At 39.8% G+C, this 19124-nt stretch overlaps 1 protein-coding gene across 2 annotated transcripts in view; it reads right to left on the reverse strand.

The window, feature by feature from the left end:
- Window positions 1–19124, reverse strand: part of LOC147301507 (uncharacterized) — a 95679-nt gene that overhangs the window by 32345 nt on the left and 44210 nt on the right. For both annotated transcript variants that reach the window (XM_086283703.1, XM_086283702.1), the window contains 3 exons: window positions 11561–11660; window positions 7786–7844; window positions 5406–5470 (listed from right to left, as the gene is read on the reverse strand). In XM_086283703.1, coding sequence (XP_086139829.1) covers window positions 5406–5470; window positions 7786–7844; window positions 11561–11660 — 224 coding nt within the window. The remainder of the gene's footprint in view (window positions 1–5405; window positions 5471–7785; window positions 7845–11560; window positions 11661–19124) is intronic.

A 19124-nucleotide genomic window follows, 5' to 3' on the forward strand; every position in this document is an offset into this window, starting at 1 on the left:
TCCAGTCATAAAAACTACACAAATGGTGATGCCAGACACATTAAGACTCTTAATCTCACAAGGCATTGGTGTGCCCACTAAATGTGCTATTATTAGTGATAAACATGGCCGGCCAAAAGGCCGAATCAAGCCTCTGATGTGGATTTCCACTTGGATTGTCAAGGTTTTTAAAGTTTGGTGGAAATGAGCCTGATAATCCTTCAGGATATGAGTGGTCTTTGAAGATTTTTAAAACCAAACGGCAGGCTGTGAAACAGAAGACAAATCACAAGTTCTTTGTTTGAAACCAAAGGCCGTAAAGTTCAGCTGCAGAGAGAGAGAGAAAGCCAGTCACGAACAAGCAAGTTTTCTCCTCTCTCTGCGGCACTGACTGTTGGTCTCTTTGAATCGGCAGTGCCGAGTGCAGCTCTGAGAGATTTATCCATTCATTTGTTGTGGCTACGCTCGAATGCACCCAACAACACACCATTTCTATTTTATTCTACTAGTCTTTCACTCTGCAGGGTGGCTCAACAGAATTATGTCCCCAACGATAATTATCAATCAAAATTATGGTCTGAAAAATGGAGGCAGAGGAAATTGCTTACCAGGACGTCAAGCAGGAACAGGACCCCCAAAAGAAGTAGTGTGATAAGTGAGAGTGGTGAAAGAGAGCAAAGGGGAGAGAGCAGATTTGCATTCGTGCAGTAAAAGAGCGTTTTACCACCACACAACTTATAGTAACCAAGAGAAGTAGACTTTAAGCTTTTAAGAAACAAATAAGGTCAATTCATGGGCATTACATTAACTTTTGAGTTCAGCTCCAGCTGAGCTTTCAAATACTGGGAAATGTTTAAACCTTCAGCAGCATAGTGACATATGGGATTTAAAGAAAGCAATAACTCTTTTTAAAGGACGCGTTCAGTTAATTTGTTTTTCTAAGTCCCACATCAGTTTGAGGCAATGATTTATCCAGATCTCATTTCAGTGTGGGAGAAACTGCAAAAAAGAGTTAGCTACACACCTGAAAGGAGACAAATCATTTAAACTGAAAAACGCTATCTTTGCTGTAGCATTTCATCTGTTTCAAAGTAAAATGACTGCAGTTTGTTCCATTGTCTCTAAATGGAAACTGTTCATTTGTCCAATACGTTTTCTAAAACTAAAGGGCAAATGGACTGATTCTTATATAGTGGTTTTTTACTCCCCTGGAGCATTCAAAGCAGTTTATATGGCTTGTTCATACATATTTTTGTGCTTAACATTCACACTTTCATGGATGCATCCGGAGAGCAAGTTGGGTTTAGTATCTTATCCATGGACATTTAGTATGCAGATTGGAGCATCCAGGGACTGAACCACCAACGTTACGATTAGCAGATGACCTGCCCTACCTCCTGACTACAGCCACCCCGTGGCACCATAAGCAAGGACACAAATTACTGCATTCACTTAATTGAGAATTCTCTCCAAGTTCCAGTCATCCTGGAACCTCGAGAGCTTTTGCATCTTTTTACCTTCCTCTTAACTTTCCATTAATGCACCTCGACGCAGCGCTTTGCAAACAGTCAGGCTTTTCAGCAATGACCCTCCGCTGCTTACCCTTCTCACGGAGGGTGTCGATGCTCATTATCTGAATAACTATGCCTGCAGTCTTTCCCATGAGTGTAGTTGCATGTACAAAACTAGACAGATACATAGTACCTATACTGTAAATAGCAACCTAACTTAACTGATTGGGACCTGATGAATGTAAAAACAAAGACTTACCAGATTTTCATTTTTTACCTGATTTTTGTTTTTGAGAAAAATGACATATGAGGACATTTCTTTTAATTTCATTAGAACAGTGGCAGTATAACATCCTTGTAAGTGAATATCAGGCCCTTGTAGAGCTAAATTTAGTATTTTGGTCTAGACCAGCGGTCCCCAACCCCTGGGCCTCGGACCGGTATACCGGTCCATGAGTCGTTTGGTACCGGGCCGCGAGAGTTGAGGCTCAGGTGTGAAATGTTTGGTTTTCAGCGTTATTTTGTTATCGTTTTTATCGTTAACTCTGTTTTCCTGGGCCTTTTCACGTGTGTTATGAATAAATCTTATTTTTTTCGGTACCGGTACTAGTTTTATTTTGTTGTATTTATCCGCGACACATTAAAGGCCGGTCCATGAAAAATATTGTCGGGCATAAACCGGTCCGTGGCGCAAAACAGGTTGGAGACCGCTGGTCTAGACAACCCAAACTGTGATGTCAGGTCCTAGGAAGTTACAACTAAAATGGCTCGTATGTGTTAGTTTTTGTGTAAAAAATATATTAAATAAAATGCAAAAAAACCCCTCCTTTCACAATATTCCTAATGTTTGAGATGCAATATATATATGTGTGTGTTGATTAATGTCACTGATACAGTAAGATACCAAGTGTCATCCCTCGGCAAAGGCACAGTCGGACTGCAGTGGCATCTTTTGGCAGGACAACGCACCCAGTTACACTACAAAAATGTCTCAGGATTACAGCTTGATCAGACCGAGCCCCAAATTTGGCCTCGCCTCCGCATTGCCCGGATCGGATTGAGCATACGTGGGCTGACCAGAGCAATCCTGATACCACAGCCTGATGGACACACTGCAAACGTCCCCATGCCTGATAACACCGTGCACTGTATCGCTGTGTCGATGCCCTGATGTGTCAGAGCTGTTTTATAGTACTGCTCGAGAACACAATTTTCTATGACAAACTGAAGCTGAACTCTCGCAAAAGGACCAAATAAATTTACTTTACCTCTGTGAGAAAGGCCCTCAGACTGCACAAAGTAATCTCAGTGTGACTTATTTCCCATCAGTAAGAGGACTGTAGGCAAAAGAAACATTGTTGGGTGGTGACCTCCAGTAATGGCTGCACTAAACTGGGATCACACGCTTAAAACATAGCCTCTTGGCATGAAGATTTGCAGTGCTGCAAACAATCAGCATTAGCAAACTCTCTTACCGTGCATTTCCTCTCACTCGGGTCTACTGCGAGTCATACTAAGTCAACACGGTGGAGGAAATAACCTCAGTGCTGCATGAAAATGCTTGTTTGTCTGTTCAACAATGCGTTCTGTAACCTGCAGCGACCGGAAAATAATGTAAAAGCCTGTTGTACCCATGTGAAGTATAACACTTAGCTGAGGTGCTATAGGTCTGTAAAAGTGCATTTATAAAACTAAAGGTATAAGCTGAGTTTAGGTTTTTTGCAGCGCACGTGTGTTGACCAAAGGGATCTATATATGTGGAAGGAAAAGCAAACCTGTTTGAAATAACTCTGAAATGTTATCATGATTCAATAAATGGAGCCCCTCTGTGAAAAACCTGTTATTATGGAGCATTATTTTGCCACGCAACACTGCTTTCAGATTCTGGTGTATAGCTTGAACACAAAACAACAAGAATAAAAAAAAAAGAAAAGAAAAAAAATTCTGCCTGAAGCTCATAAATCTTAGAGAAGCATCCCAGAGGAGAGAGACTTATTGTGTGGAGCTGCTGCAAGTTGTTTTGCCAGAAGCCGATCAGTAAAGTACACCAAAGGTCAGATACAACCAATTGTGGGTTGTAGCTCAGTGAAATTTGTCATGGGTGTGCAGAGAGCATCTCATACAGCAGTGATACATTGTATTTGCTTAAGTTTCACATGTGTTCGCCTTGCCAAACCCAATTATTTCCAGATCGGAATTTCCAGATTTGATTGATTTTGCGCCGTGCATACCCGCCTCACTTTGTTTTAAGCTGTAGTGCCAGCACACATGAAAATGTGCCGTTAAAGGAGATACGATCAAGCACTGAAACATAGAAGAAAAGAAGACAGAAATGAGCCTGAGAGGCAGATTTAAAAAAACAATAGGGAGAGATGGAGTATCCTGACCTTTACAGCAGTGCTTAGTTATATCCTAGACTGCCCATAAGGCAAGCAGATAAAATGAAATTGGCAGAGTGCTCCTTTAAATTTCTCCATTTTTTCCCCTTAATAAAAAGTTGACTTTTTTCACAAATGGACGGGATGACACACACTGTGAGATACGACCAGATTTCCTCAGGTAATACTCTGGGAGAATATATTTCTGTTGTGCTGGGTGAAGAACAAAATTAACCACGCAGTGGCTGCCTACATTACTCACTATGTTTACAGACTTATTTACTGAGTAGAGGGAAGTTAAATACCAGTTTAAATATACACCAGGTGCAGTGTGACTCCAAACTCCATCCTGTTGAGGCTTGTTTCTCTGTCGCGAGAAGGAAAGGGCACACTAAACATTCTTCCTAAATGCAACTGACTCTTCAGCTGCAAAGTGGGGGTTCAATAGACAGTGAAGGGTCTGTGCTCTCTGGTGCATTTCGAGTCCTTTGTGGATGGTTATTTTGCCAGATGGCCTTCTTAAACTCTGGGCCACCGTCCTTGCTGCTGCTGCTTTTACTCTTTGCTCTCTTCAAACGTCTGCTGAAGGTCTCAGAGGATCCCACCTTCAGAGCCAGCGTATGTGACCCTGAAGTGGTCATATGTGACCATCTGGCCATAATACCCTATGTCAATCATACTGGATCGTATACAGCTTTAACAGTTGACATTTGACATATGGCTTAAATCATTCTTTCTGAACTATTTCATTCTTTCTTAGGAAGACAGCCTTGCAGCCACTTATTCCTTACCTATGCGGAATTACCCAGTAAAAGCTTATTTGCTATAACTACTAGCAAAATTATAATAAACGACAAAGACTTTAAGCTTAATGATGATTGTGCCTAAAAGATCCTGCACAGTTTCCTTCCTCAATAGTACCTGACCCTCAACCAGGTTGAGAGTAGGTTGTGGGCAGGTTGTGGTCATTGTTCACAGAAATAGTCCAGCACCCTGTTGTGCTCTCTGGGTGATAATACACCAGATGGTCTTCTGGGGGAAGAGAATTTCTATAGTTAATGGTTAAGAAGCAGCAAAAGTGCCAATTGCTTGCCTTACATTTTAGTAAGTACTGAAAAAGCAATTTATTTCCACATAGACTGCAAAAGAAAGGGAAGGAGATAAAGGATAATTAAATATAAATAGAGCTATAGCTTATAACTCTTAACCGACTGGAAAGTCTATCCATGCTTCTTTGTTAATCTCTTATTCTTCCAAGGTTGCAGTATGGCTGGACCATATCCCAACTGACATTGTGCTCAAGTCAAGGAACCCTGGAGCCTGGACTGGATGCCAGTCCATCACAGAGCTAAGAGAGAGGCCTACATACAGTCAACTTAGAATCCTCAATTAACCTGGCATACATGTCAGAATTGAAACCACAGCACCTGAAAAACTTCCTTTTTCAGACCACAGTTCTAACCATGATATGACTGTGCCAACCAATATCTGGAAAAGAATAAAGAATCAAAGATCAAATAACGAGTAAAGTGCTCACCAGAGGATGTTGAGCACAGTGCAGGTTGTCAGACCTCCAATCACTGCTCTCCGAAACCACAGGATCTAAAGATGAAGACAAGAGAACACGATAACCAACATCCGGCTCAAGCAGCGTAACAGGAGAACATTGTGGAACAATTGCACTACGTAATCACATAACTGCACAGGTGATAATACAGAGTTCCTCAAAAGCAAACTTAGTTGCTACTATTCCAGTCGTGCACTTCATCTAAATGATGCTTAGGCAAACTGATCAGTGGCAGAGAGAGAGCATCTTTGTGGGTCTGACTCTTTGTATATGGGCCGTGGATGTGACATGGCAGTTTTACTGTATCACAAGAAATAAAAATTTAATTACCTAGTACTGTCCTCATGGTTAAGAACTTCTCGTTTGGATTTAAATTGACCTATTGTTATAAAACCTCACTTCATTTTTCATTTTTAAAACCTTTTTTTGGCCTGATTTAAAAGGTATTTAACTGTAACTGTAAATATCATGTAATAACAACTGCATGTAACCATGTAATTGCCACCCATGAATTAAGAAGGGGCAGCTTTTATAAATAACATGCTTAAAAAAGCTGATACACACCTCTGGCATAACTGTAACTATTTTAGTAAATGACATTTTTTTTCCATACATGCATTTCTAAAAATGTAGTTATTTTAGGTTGAAACACAATATAAATGCTTCAAAATTTTTTATATACCTTTATATTTTTTAATTTTCTCTTTCAATATGATCTTTTATAAAACAAAAATATTGTTAGTTATATATTTGTATATATATATTTTTATATGACTCCAACTTAGATGCTAGCCTCTGTAGTCATGCAGGTGCTTGTTTATATGAACGATTCCATGTTATTCTGACAATGGCTTTGAAACATTACGGCAGCAAAATGCAGGCCTGTAGTCAGGAACCCTGTGATATGAAGATATTTACATCAGGATACTTTTTTCATTTCAGAGTAGCAAGTGTGTTTCTATTCTGTCTTTATGTATATTTTCAATTGGAGGATTTTGGAATGGCAACAAAGTTATATGGCATATCTCCACTTATGAAGAATGGAAAAAGCAATCAATCTGCATCTTCTGTACCTGGTTTTCTAGACGTGTAGTAAATGAATAGAATTTCTCATGTTATTTTTTGTTAATCACTAAGCCCTTTTACTCTTATTTATTTATATTAATAAATGCTTTTGCATGTGTCCAGATGATAGTCTGAGACAGGAGCTTGGTCAATAAAAGACTAGACTGTGTGGCTGGGAAAGAGCCGTGACCTAACAGCATTACTTCTGACCTGACCAATAAAGACTGACCCATCCTGCAGGTAGGGTTAGTGGCCTATCAGAAATGGTGAGATACAGAAAAAGAAACCTGAATTTTTCCTTCCACAAACAATACCTATCAAGAATTCTTTATTTTGAGACCTGGGGTCTAGTTTCCCGTCATTCTGTATGGAAGTGGGCAAAACTCTCAGCCGACTGTTATTCTGCATACACCACAATCTGCAGTGCATGCCTTTTAAACAGCAGAGAGACCGGCTGGAGGCAGTTTTCCTTCCTCTCGTAACACTCAATAGGAGATACTGGAAATACGACATTTGATTTAAGCGATTGAGTTTAACTGTTTTTTTCTTATATGCCATTTGGCACATGACCCTTGTAGTAGGAAGCCCGGCAAAGCTGTTTAATGTCCAACCTGAGCGTGCCAGACACCTGCATTTCCAAATGCACCATCATGAAGGTAACATCTCAAAATTTCAGGGCTGCAAAGCATATGTCTGGACCGTACTGGGGCCAGCTTACTGTGCATCCAATATCTAGATGCATGCAAAGTCATATATTAACATAAAATCAGAGTAAAACAGCTTAGTGTTGTGAAATGATTTTAAAAGGAATAAAATAATGGAGCAATTTGTGTCCCGATTATGACAGTGGGTCGACTCCAAACACTTCTGATGCAAAATAGGCTTGATGAGTAAGGTCTCACAATAACTTAATATTTCTTTAATATTTCTACATGAACTGTTTGCATCAGCGTTAATTAAGGAGTTGAGATGTTCCAATTATCTAGTTAATCTAAGGAACACTTTGTTGTCAAACCTTTCTGCTTCAGTGCTGGAGCTTAATACCAGGAGCCATCAGTAGAATAATAATATGGTTGACCACCTGTGTAAGAGCCTTTCAGTCCTAATTCTTCTCCGAAATTCTAGTTTATTTCTCACAGTGATGCCCGTCTCTCGCTCTCTCTTTCTACGACCAACTCATGTTGAAGAATACGAACACAGTGCTTCCCAAGCCATTTCTGAATTCAGTACACTGAGTCCACAGATCAGCGGGTAGTGCCAGGTGCAGTCCTAAGATTAGATTTACCTGTGTTCTGTTGTGTGAGATCTGTGAGAAAAGCAGAGGCATCACGTTTACAATCCCACCTGTCAAGACCAAAAACAGAGCAGCGCGTCATTCATATGATACCTCCGTCTGTAATCTGTGGGCTTTTTTACTGTTCCTCAGCACAAAAATGTTGATATTCAATATGAGAAGGGAGGCACAGAAAATACCCAAATAGGTTTCCAGATATCACTGCTTGAAATAAAAACATCCCAACAGTATTAACTTAGTAAGGAAGCAAAACGAAATTATGGAAATACTGGTATCATGAATCCCACCTTCTTTTATTAGCATTTTAAACATTTTTTTGTCAGAAACTTTAGTTTAAATTCAAGCAACTCAAAAATTAAGCAGAAAATATAAAGCTGAAAGTGTCAAAAGCTGTAGTTCATTGAGAGGCCTCTGGTTCCAAAAGTGAGTCCGGTCCTCTAGATTCCCATTTTAAAATGCACCTTTTACAGTAAAAGAAACTATGTTCTATATTTGGTTCAACTTCACATTTAACGACAGCTGTACAGCATTTATTAAGGCTTAGTTTGCATTATAAGGGGCGTGGCCATGTCAGATAGCTAGAGCAGCTCCCAAAGCTACCATGTGATTGGCTTATGCTCACTAAATATTTCATCATGAGAAGCAGCAGATATGTTGGGTCCATTTTTTGGAAAACTTAATTTCTGAAGATCTGAAGATTTGTCTTTGCAATTATGGTATTTTGTTTCTATATTAGCCAAATCAAGCGCTGTCACCAAGCTGCAAAAGTTTCCTTGCTTGTTTGCAGTTCAGTTCCTCAATATCATGGCACTTTCTCCCTTTAAAATTCCATTTAGAGAAATCAGTCTCCAAAGGTAGCAGAGAAATAGGTCCCACCCTGCTGAGCTGCACCGCATTAGTCTTGGTTTTGGGGGAGTAGTTTTAGAGTTTCAGCATAGTCTGAATGTTGTTTGAGAAGCTTTTAAAATCCTGACCGGATTTCAGAAGAAAAAGTAATCCATTTTTAATCTTGGGAAAATGATTTACAGTTGTTCTGTATACTGTTCCACACAACTAGCAGTGACAAACTGCAAAGCAGCTGTCATAGCTGGCAGTTTGCATGTTCAAATGGCTCTCTGAAGTAATGGAAGCGGGTAGGAAGTACAGTCAGAGCTGTCACAGAGATGCTAATGAAACAGAGTAATCACCCCTTAGCCTGCCACAGCTGATGTGTTGCAGTTACTTCAGGAAGTCAGAGTACTCGCTGGTACCCAAACGCACACACTCACTGACACACACACACACACACACACGACTCTCCATCCAGCTACCTCCATCTGTTAAGTGAGTCTTAACAGTTGTTCTGACTGAGCTTGCTCTAACTTTTGTTAGAATGCATTTTGGGATATTCCACCTTCTGTTTACTTTAGTCTGATATTTAAGGCTGTGCAGCGAAACCGAAGACACTGACTCATCCTCTGAAAATGTGTTTTTGTGAAAGGAGAAGCTTAACATAAAATGTAGTGTAAATGTAAATTGCTGAAGTACTTCAAAGTTTGTCATTGCTTTGTGAATATTTAACACTGTATATAAAGATGGATGAAATTACGCCTTCCCAGAAGTGTTGCCAATATGCGCCCTAAATGGGCACAGGCTTCCTCTTCTAACAACAAGCTGGGATGTGGAGAAGTGGCAAAAATCTGTCTATGCAGACATATCGTTGGGTGGCTGGACAACTAGTAGGTAGTAGTAGTCCAGAATTTGATGGATGCACTACACAAAGTTCAACACACATCTGTGCCGGGCAGCAGGCAGGACTTTGATGTCTGGGCTCCATCTCCCAGTAATTCCTTAACAGACTTTGGTTTCAAATGACAGCCAATATTGCAGTGTTCATTTCTATTTCTTCCTCACTTCGAACAGTAGGAGAAGATGGCGATGGATCATCCATCTGTACAGTCTGTGGTTTAATGTTACAAAGTGAAGACAGACGGATGAAAAGAAAAAGTTGAAAAGAGTGAAAAAGAGCAGACTGGACATATGGAGGTCACAAAGAGCAAAAATCAGCACAGACTACCATGACGTCACAGATCCATTACTAGCTGGTGCACTAGATTTTTAAAGAAGATTTATAAACAGTTTAATAGATTTGTATTCTAAAGGGAATTAAAGATATTCTCTGTCGACGCTAGATGTTTGTTCCCAAGTTTAAACAACGAACAATCAGAGGGCTGGACTTCAGAAGCAGTGCTTCTTATGTTCTTAATCGCCTGTTTAAAAAGAAAATCTTTGATGTAAAGATGAAAGTTTGACTTTTCCAGCACTTTTATTGTTTGTATCATTTGACTGTAGAAAAGAGAGATTACAAAAAATGAAAAAAACAAACAAAACAAAAACAAGAACAAGTGATAGAGAAACAGTTTTTGTTTTGGTTGTGTCTATTCTGAATATTTCCCTTCTGTTCGGATGTGCAGGATATGCGAGTATGCCTGCGTGCGTCTCCTCCAGCGTGTTAAATTGGCGATCCTCCAGCTAAATTTTCACTTGGGACAAAGTCACAGCGAGGCAAATCTGGTGAATACGGCAGCTGACAAGCAGACTGTGTTGGTGTGGGTTAAAAAAAACAAACCTAAAAGCACTCTGAGTCAGCACATGATGGCACTCTGCACACACCACAGTTCCCGTTGATTCTTCTGAATGTTCTGCAAATCACTCAAGACGCTACAGTAAATGCCCGTCAATCCGACTCCGGGGAACAAAGATCAGGGTGAACAACTCGAAAAATGTTCCTGGTTTTGTCCCTTATTTGATGAGCTGCTTTCGTGCTTTAAAACTGGACTTTTCCACTGAAACTATTGAAAACTGCTCATCCTGGCCCACCTCATAGTTTTCTAGTATTATAACCATCCTAGTTTGTAAGATGACCTTGAACAATAAATTGACCAAATTTAAATTAGATAAGGTTCATGATTTTTATGGTTCTGTTCCCAAATTCTGGGAATAACATTGAGCTGACAAGATCTACTTGGTGCAACTGTAGATTTGGCGTCCCTGCCAACTGTTATATCTGAAAAGACCAGAGGCTTTTCTTTTGTATTTCCTCTATTGAAAGAGATATTTGCACTTTCACAATTTTCTGGAAAACTGAATCAAGTAAGGTCTTCCCAGCTATACTGAAATGAGCAATTCCCTGTTGCACATATGACTTGGCTCACTATTATTTATGTTGCTATGTCTGTAAAGTCTCATTCTTCAGTGTATCTTTGCAGTAAAGAGAGACAAGAGTAAGTGGTGAAACAGCAGTGAAGTCAAATGATCAGTCAGAATTCAAATAGTCAGCCTGTGCAAACAGTAGCTTTGCACACATCAGGTGCAGTACTGGGCAAAAGTTTCGAGCTGGCTCTGATTTCTTTATATTTTCCTTGGAAATAGCATTAGAGGAACAAGTCTTAAAGATACATCTACTCCAAGTATTCATAATACAGTCTGAGGATCATGCAAACTGTGGGAGAAACCACAAGATGGGGTTCTGCCAGGAGTTCAAAGGTATGCTTTGGTTACACTTGAAGCCCATTTAAACAACTTGTTTTCTCATTTCTTAGGAGATCTGTTCATGTAATGAAATTCCAATTTTGGTAGCAGCTGGAATGGAAAGTCAGACCGTCATTAGCTTCAACATCCTTTGCAGTACAACAGACTGGAAAAGGGCCACAAAGACACAATGATAAAAAGAAGAAGACAAAAAAAAGGAAGACTGTGAGCTTTATTGCACAAAGCTGAAGCTTACCCAGAGCCACTGTGCCCATTAGGAAAGGTTTTCCCATCTGACTGAAGTCACTGCTGCTCTGAAGGCCGACCTCTGACCCCACTGCAAATGTCACAGCCACCTGAGAGACACACAGACGAGTTCACACACACAGGCCTTCTGTTACATCTCAGGCAGTATATTTTTCCCTAGTTCTAAATAAAAGAAGAGAAACATCAAGTTTTTCTTTGTGCAGGAAGATAATTAATTCTTCCACCGTAACACAACCGAGACAGGACAGTTACATAAAAAATAACAACAACATTCATTTCTTACTTCTAAAACAAGTTATGTATAAGCACTTTGGGTGACTTGTTATGGTGCACCTGCCCCGCTGTAGGTACCAAAGCACTTTTTAATCTCTTAAACTTGCGAACCCTGGAGAGATAGCAGGTTGGAAGTTTATATTGACATCGAGTGAAACAACTCTGCTATCTAACAAACTTTCAGCATTGCTGTTAGTTTCTCATGCTGACACCACAACATGTGCAAAGGGAAAAAAAACACAAACATATGAAGAGCACCAACATTTCATCAGCAATCAGACAAGCAAAGCTGTGCAAATTATGACATTTTTTTGTGTGTGTTAGTCATACTTCCCATCTAATATTTCAGATGCTATCAACTGTTTCTAAATTGCAAAAATACTTTAGGGCAAATTTACCACACAGCCCAAATTAGTAGGTTGGAAACATCTGGGGTTGATCTACTAGTAATATGCCAAATTATGAACTGAGGTGTACCAGTAATGACCAAGGCACTTTAAGAAGACCACAAAAATTGCATGGAGCCACGAACAAGAAGAACTGTGTCAGGAACCGAGACTGTGCTGGCAACACATATTCAGCTTGTAACTCGCCATCCAACAAAATACTCCAAGCGTACGTTTCCTGAATGAGTTTTTCTTGGAAAACAGCAGAGCAGCACAGACTGAGAGAGACAGGAAAAGAAAAAAAAAATCTGCAGTATAATTGGAGGTCTTAGTGGACAAATTGAACAATTTTAGTAACATCAAATTTGCAATGTCCAGCCTGGCCACAAAAGGGACGCATGAAACACGACTGAGGGCAGTGTGACTGCAGCAGAAGGAAATTTCTAAAAGGATATCACAAAATTACAACAGCAATGGATGACTTGAAGTGACACAAGTAGTAAATAGTCATTTTTTCTACTTTCACACAGCCCGTGTAAACTAATGTCTTTTTTCCAAACCAAGTTTAGCAAGCTGGAGGTCTGTGGTTCTGATGAAGTCATTTTCTGGCCTGAACAATAAGCCTCTTGCTAGTTTTCTTGCAGTTATGGGACAGCATTTGAAATAGTTATAATCGCGACAGATCATCACTACATTATCAGTAGTGTTAAAGCACTGGAACTTGTTTTTTCAAAATATCCAGACTATACCTGTAAGCATCTCAGAATAGTTTAGACAGGGGTGTCCAACTCCAGGCCTTGAGGGCCGGTGTCCTGCAGGTTTTAGATATCACCCTGGGCCAGCACACCAGAATCAAATGATTAGTTCAATACCAGGCCTCAGGCCACTTCAAGATATGTTGAGGAGGTAATTTAGCCATTTAAATCAACTGTGTTGGATCAAGGACACATCTAAAACCTGCAGGACACCAGCCTTGAGGCCTGGAGTTGGACACCCCTGGTTTAGAGCATTTGCACAGCCTTCCTCATAGTCATCCCAACTCATCAGAAGTCAGTCACCTCTTCCTTTGCTGGTTTTGAACAGTTTTATTCTTCTTAATAATGGCCTATTAAATGTAGACCAAGTGTAAAATGTAAAAAGTGTATAGATAAGAAAATATGAAAAGCATTGATATTTCAAGTTGGACAACAGACAGAGATTTCTTTTATTATATTAAGATTTTAGAATTATGCTACATGATAAAAAAGCATAACTTATCATGTTTATAATCACACCACAGACATGTCGTATGAGCCATGTAATACATACAGTGAATGCATATGTTTTATACATTTCTCCCCCCACATGTGGCCTGAGGGACACAGGATAAAGACTAAAACACAAATCTCAGCAGATTCTTTTGCGTTTATATTGTTCTATGTTTTGAAGTAGTGTGTAATGAATGCTCAGTATCGGTGCTGTGATTACAGGCTGTGAATTCTGAAAATGTGTGATTCTGACCACAGATGAAGCTGTTTTGTTGTGCTGGTTTGATTGTTTGGGAACACTTTGAGTTTTGTGAATGTAGTTTGAAAATTGAACTTGATGTTTACAGTTTAGAGAAGAGGGTTGAAGGTTTCAAGAAATGCGTCTTTGCAATCGTGAAAAAACTGTAACCCAGAAATAAAGAGTTGAATTGAGAACTGTCCACATTTGAAAGAAATGAGCTGGTTCAGTTTTTCCAGCGCTGACCGTAACCGCCAACATAACAGAGTGCTCATAAAGAAAGTGTACAGAGCACACTTTGTGCTGAATCAAGCTGGAGGGTAGGCTTTGACTTGATCTTTCATCCCTCCTCAAAGATGTTGTGCCGACATGACTCACTTGTTGACTTTGATTTTTAGGTTACATTGTGCTGTGTGATGCTTTCAGCAACACTCCAGTTTTGGCCTTTGGCTTTTTGAAGTACACAATATTTGCAGTATGCAAATATCGACTCCACAGAGAACAGCTGTAGTTACTGTACGCAATATCTAAATTCTCTTACTGACCTTTGGTTATTTTTTCAAGAATGCAAAATACATTAACTTTATCATCAAACCATAAACTTTTACAGTCGCCTCATGCCCTGAAATTCTTTTTCTATATTATGATGTACCATATGCTCAGTGAGGTTTTTATTTGGCCTGAGCCACTTGGTTTTTAAACACAGATGAAATTGCTTTGAGGATATCGTTTGATTATTTTCCCGGAAAAGTCAATCATTCCATGAATGTCGTTTGAAAAATGGGTTTCTTGTTTACCGTTTGGAGTAAAAGATGGAAGGTTTCAATGAAAGAAATTCAAGAACTGAAAAACTTTCTGCAATTTCATGTCAGGCGAGTATTTGTGATGTCTAATTTTCATTTCTGCAGCATCAAACAGGATTTGACAACATTTGTTGACATTTTCCATCTCAGGCTGAGAAACAGGAGACAAAACCCACGCTGGAAGCTCACCTGACGTGAACAACAATAGTCATATCAGAAATCAGCTTAACATTTCGTAAGATGAGTAAGTGTGATCTGTATGTTGCCAAAACATGAGTGCAAGAGCAACTGGTGTTTTAGTGCACAAAAACACTATGCACTTTTTTTCAAAAGAACAAGGAAGAGGAAATTGGGGTGAAGGAGACCGGTAGTGTTAAAAACAAATGAAAAAAAAAAAAAATAATAGCAGCAAGTTAATTAGAGGTGAGAAAAAAAAAGGGATGGGCTGAAAAGCAAAATGTGGAGAAAGACTAGAAAAAATGGGAAAGAGAGAGGAGGACACAGAACTGGTTTTAATGACTTCAAAGTCCTAGACACATATTTCAGCTGATGCTTTTAGGTTATTTCGTAGTTGTTTGATCTAATGTTAGTCCTAAGAATTAAAAAATTAAAAAAATCTCCCCCTCCTTAGTGACATGGCACCTGACTGTGTCCATGAAAGTAGCATAAGATTATGAAAAATAAATGCGGTTCAAATAAACCTGACCATAAGTCCCATAAATTCTGCCTCCTCTCACCCTATCCCTAACATCCTCCTCTGTCACACCAATCCTCTTTTCCTCCTGTCTAGCAGCTCCATCTTCAACATCTTTTGTCCGATACATCAACAAACCCCTTTGTACATGTCCAAAGCATCTGGGCCCTGCCTTTCAAACTAACTTTGTCTCTGAACGACTCAACCATGTACTCATTTTTAATCCCGTCCCTCCTGGTCAATCCCACTGAAAATCTTTAGCTTCTTCAACTCCACCACCTCCTGTCTTTCTGTCAGTACAATAGTCTCCAAACCATACATCACAGCAGGTCTCACTACTTTCTTGTAAAGGCAAAATAATAGTCTGATCCAAAATTTTCCCCAATTTCTAGTCACGCACATGAAATGAAACAAAACTCCAGCTTTCTCAGCAATCCACAAATGCACAGCTTTAAAACAAGGAAGGATTTCCAAGTTCTGTTTTGTTCACCTCAACCAAGGAAAAATAAAAATTTGGAAAAAAAAGTAATGAAAGAAAAGAAAGCTAAACATTTTTAGGTGCAGGATATCTAAGACTTTGAAGCAGCGGTCAAGTCACTGGAGATCTCCCATCGAGGAGATGATCACCCAGGTTACGCAAACCATCGTGAGGTTTGTGTAAGAACAAAATAATTGGTAATATTTCGAGAAATTTCCTCATCGTTCCACAGGTGGAGCACGTTACATTAGAGAGAATGGGTGAGTCTGTGGGGTGACTGCTTAAGTAAAATATGGTCCACCCTAACACAAATGCACCACAGGCCTAACTACATTGTCCTCTTCCAAGTGATTTGACCCTCTTGCACCAGGCTGCAATATTCCCTTGCTGTCATGGGAGCGAGTAGCATTAAAGGTTCAATGACAACTTTATTAGAGGTGAGGGTCTGGAATCTTAACCAATTATAAAGCCTGAATAAATGTCACGCTAATTATTTCCAGAAAACCGTGAAATTGTAGTCGATTCTCCGTGAATAATCTACCTTCAAACATAATTCCACAGCTCAGTGCATGAGATTCATTTAAAAGTGTGTGTGTGTGTGTGTGTGTGTGTGTGTGTGTGTGTGTGTGTGTGTGTGTGTGTGTGTGTGTGTGTGTGTGTGTGTGTGTGTAGCATTGCTATGTCTAGCTGATGTAATGGCTAAAGCTACATTCAAGCCTATTTCACAATGACTTAATAGAGCTCTTATCAAGGTGCATAAACTTCATCTAGGCTGCCCTGTTATTTTATTTAGCTGCAGGTCTTTGTGTGGAGCAATCAGTCAGACGTCAGGCCTGAAGGAGCTGCTGGAGCAGCACATCGATTCGGATGAAATTACATAAAGGAGGGAAGAGAGAAGGAATGAAAAAGAAAGGAGAAGAGGAGTGGAGAGGAGGAACAAAGAGGAGAGAATGTGTTTTCATTACAAAGTGAGAGATCCCATGTGAGTGAAGCAAGTGTGACTTTACACACTGTATGTGTAGTTTTTGCGTTTCCTGGCAACTGAGAGGGACATGCTATGATATGAATGGGAGATAAAAGTTGAATAATATGTCCAAAAGTACGCAACCAGGAAAGGGGTCAAAACAGTTTTCATATGTTGTGGGGAATCAGATTGAGATGAGCAACATGGCTTAACCGGAGTTGCATGCTAGCATCTGCTATCTATAGTAGCACTAAGAGGCAAGCTCTGGGAATACCAAAAACTGCAATTCTTAGAATGTCAATGAGGGTGGCACCAATCTAAGCCAAATTAAAGACCCCTAAGTTGAAATGCTCCACTTCAGCATGAAAACATATGTTTCCAGCTTTGTAGAAAACTAATTTAAGCCTTTAATACTAATCTTGCCCTTCATGACTTTTGAACTAGAGTAAATTTAAGTGCAATAAAGCTTAAGGCTACGCCCTTTGAAGGGTGAATGACAAGTAGGTGCCATTTCAGTATTTAATTAGACTAAGAGTTAGAGGCTCTCTTTCACCAGACAAAATTGGCATCATTTTATAGCACAGTGACATTGATACAACCTGTCAGCCAAGCTAGCTAGCAGCACAACAATTAGTTTGTACCCTCCTATCATACTCTGGTCAAGCTTGGTTTCAAAATAAGCAGGATGGTGAGGGCGTCCTGCCTACAGTATGTGCATCTTCCAGACTGTTTAGCAGAAGGTGGCAGCAATGTTACCGTTTATGTACCTGATCATAAACTATTGGGCAAATAAAAGTGTTTGATGATTTCATTTCCTGGGAGTCAGGATTGTTGTAACAATAAATTTCAGTTCATCTAACAGACAACTGGCCAAACAAATCTTTGACCACTGCTGCTAGCATGCAAGGAATACAGCGAGCTAAACATTCACTATTAATGCCTCCATCAGGTTACTTAAATAGACCTTTGTCTCACCAGAATCAATCCAAATCAACATGCCTTAAGGGCTTACTTACATACTCCCCACTCTGCCTCTCAACAGACCCCAAAACAAACAGTTATTTAAAGCCTCCTCAAAACATCACTCAACTTCATAAGTTGTTTACTGCCAAGGTTTCACATTGACTTTTCATGAATTTGACTTAAAAAAGCCCAGATGCAAAGTGAAAGTGGTTTTGCAGTGGAAAAACATCTCCCTGCGGCCACCATTTCTAATGTGGAATAAATTATGGATGGCTTTATTTAGGATTATGCTCCTGCAAAGGGAAGCAATCAAAGAGACTGCAGCGCTGATTTTGTTCTGAGAATGTCTGGAAATCCTGGTAAACGCTGCAAAAGACTTCTATAAACTGACTGTAAATGTGGAAAATACACAGATTTGAGGTCTGTTAGAGTTTAACCACAAACCATAAATGGACGAGTCCCATCAGCCACTGAAATATACATATACATCCATAGAGTGATTTTATTGTACACATGCAACACTTAAAAGTATTCATGCACCAGTGACAGATTGAGTGCAGTTTTGGTATTTTAACAACTTCGTTTTAAAAACAATCGTGAAAGGACCTCACCGATAGCCTGATGAAGTAATCGCCGAGTTGTGGCAGCAGTTTGTTGCATTAAGTATTAATTCAGTCAGTTTACCCTTTTGGTTTCGCCCACTTACCAAATAATGCCAATTGTAAGCATCTAATGCTCTGTATGCTTTTTTAATAAACACGGCAAAGAATTGAATAAAAAAAATGTTTGAAAAACATTTTGTTTATGTCTGTTACATTGGCTTTGATGTTTTACAGTGGTCACTGAGTGAAGGTCATACTTTATCCACCCTTTTATTTGCCAATGCATTACTTGTTAAATTCTCCAGTCTACCTCTTTTCATGCCCTTCTATCCTGGCAGCTCAGGGCCTGGAAACTGCTGTTTTCTTTCTAAGTATACCAAGATAGAAACATTAATATTTCAGCTATAAAGAGAAAAATCACATTTGGTGGGCCATAAATGGACGGTGCTTGACGACAGTGTTTTATTCTGGTGCAGTCGGCCTTGCCCGCCCAGCTCTCTCTCATATTGATGCAGAGTAGAGGGAATGGCTCTCAGTGCCCTGCTCCAGAACTGAGCCTCTAAATCTTAACGCCTCCCCCTGTTTGGGATTTGGCTTTAGGTCACATTTCTTTCATACTGTGTGTGTGTGTGTGTGTGTGTGTGTGTGTGTGTGTGTGTGTGTGTGTACACATCTCCATCTACAGGACGTGCAGGAAAAGGCGGCTTTCCAAAACAGCATCACAGAGGAAGCATCACCTCACAGAGGTGTCAGGATGATTTTATCTATTTCCTTTTAAAATTCGGCCTCAGTAACGACGGCAAAATTGAACCACAACTTCTGTGACGCACGCTCAGTTGACAGTGTGGGTTTGTGCATGAAAGCGCTTATGGACTTGTGTGCTATCAATGCAATCTAAAATCAAT

This window comes from Aulonocara sp. 'chitande type north' Nkhata Bay, linkage group LG23 (genome assembly GCF_057382095.1).
Source record: "Aulonocara sp. 'chitande type north' Nkhata Bay isolate Kocher_YH1m ecotype deep benthic linkage group LG23, A_spYH_male_GT1.1, whole genome shotgun sequence".
NCBI classification, from domain to species: Eukaryota; Metazoa; Chordata; class Actinopteri; order Cichliformes; family Cichlidae; genus Aulonocara; species Aulonocara sp. 'chitande type north' Nkhata Bay.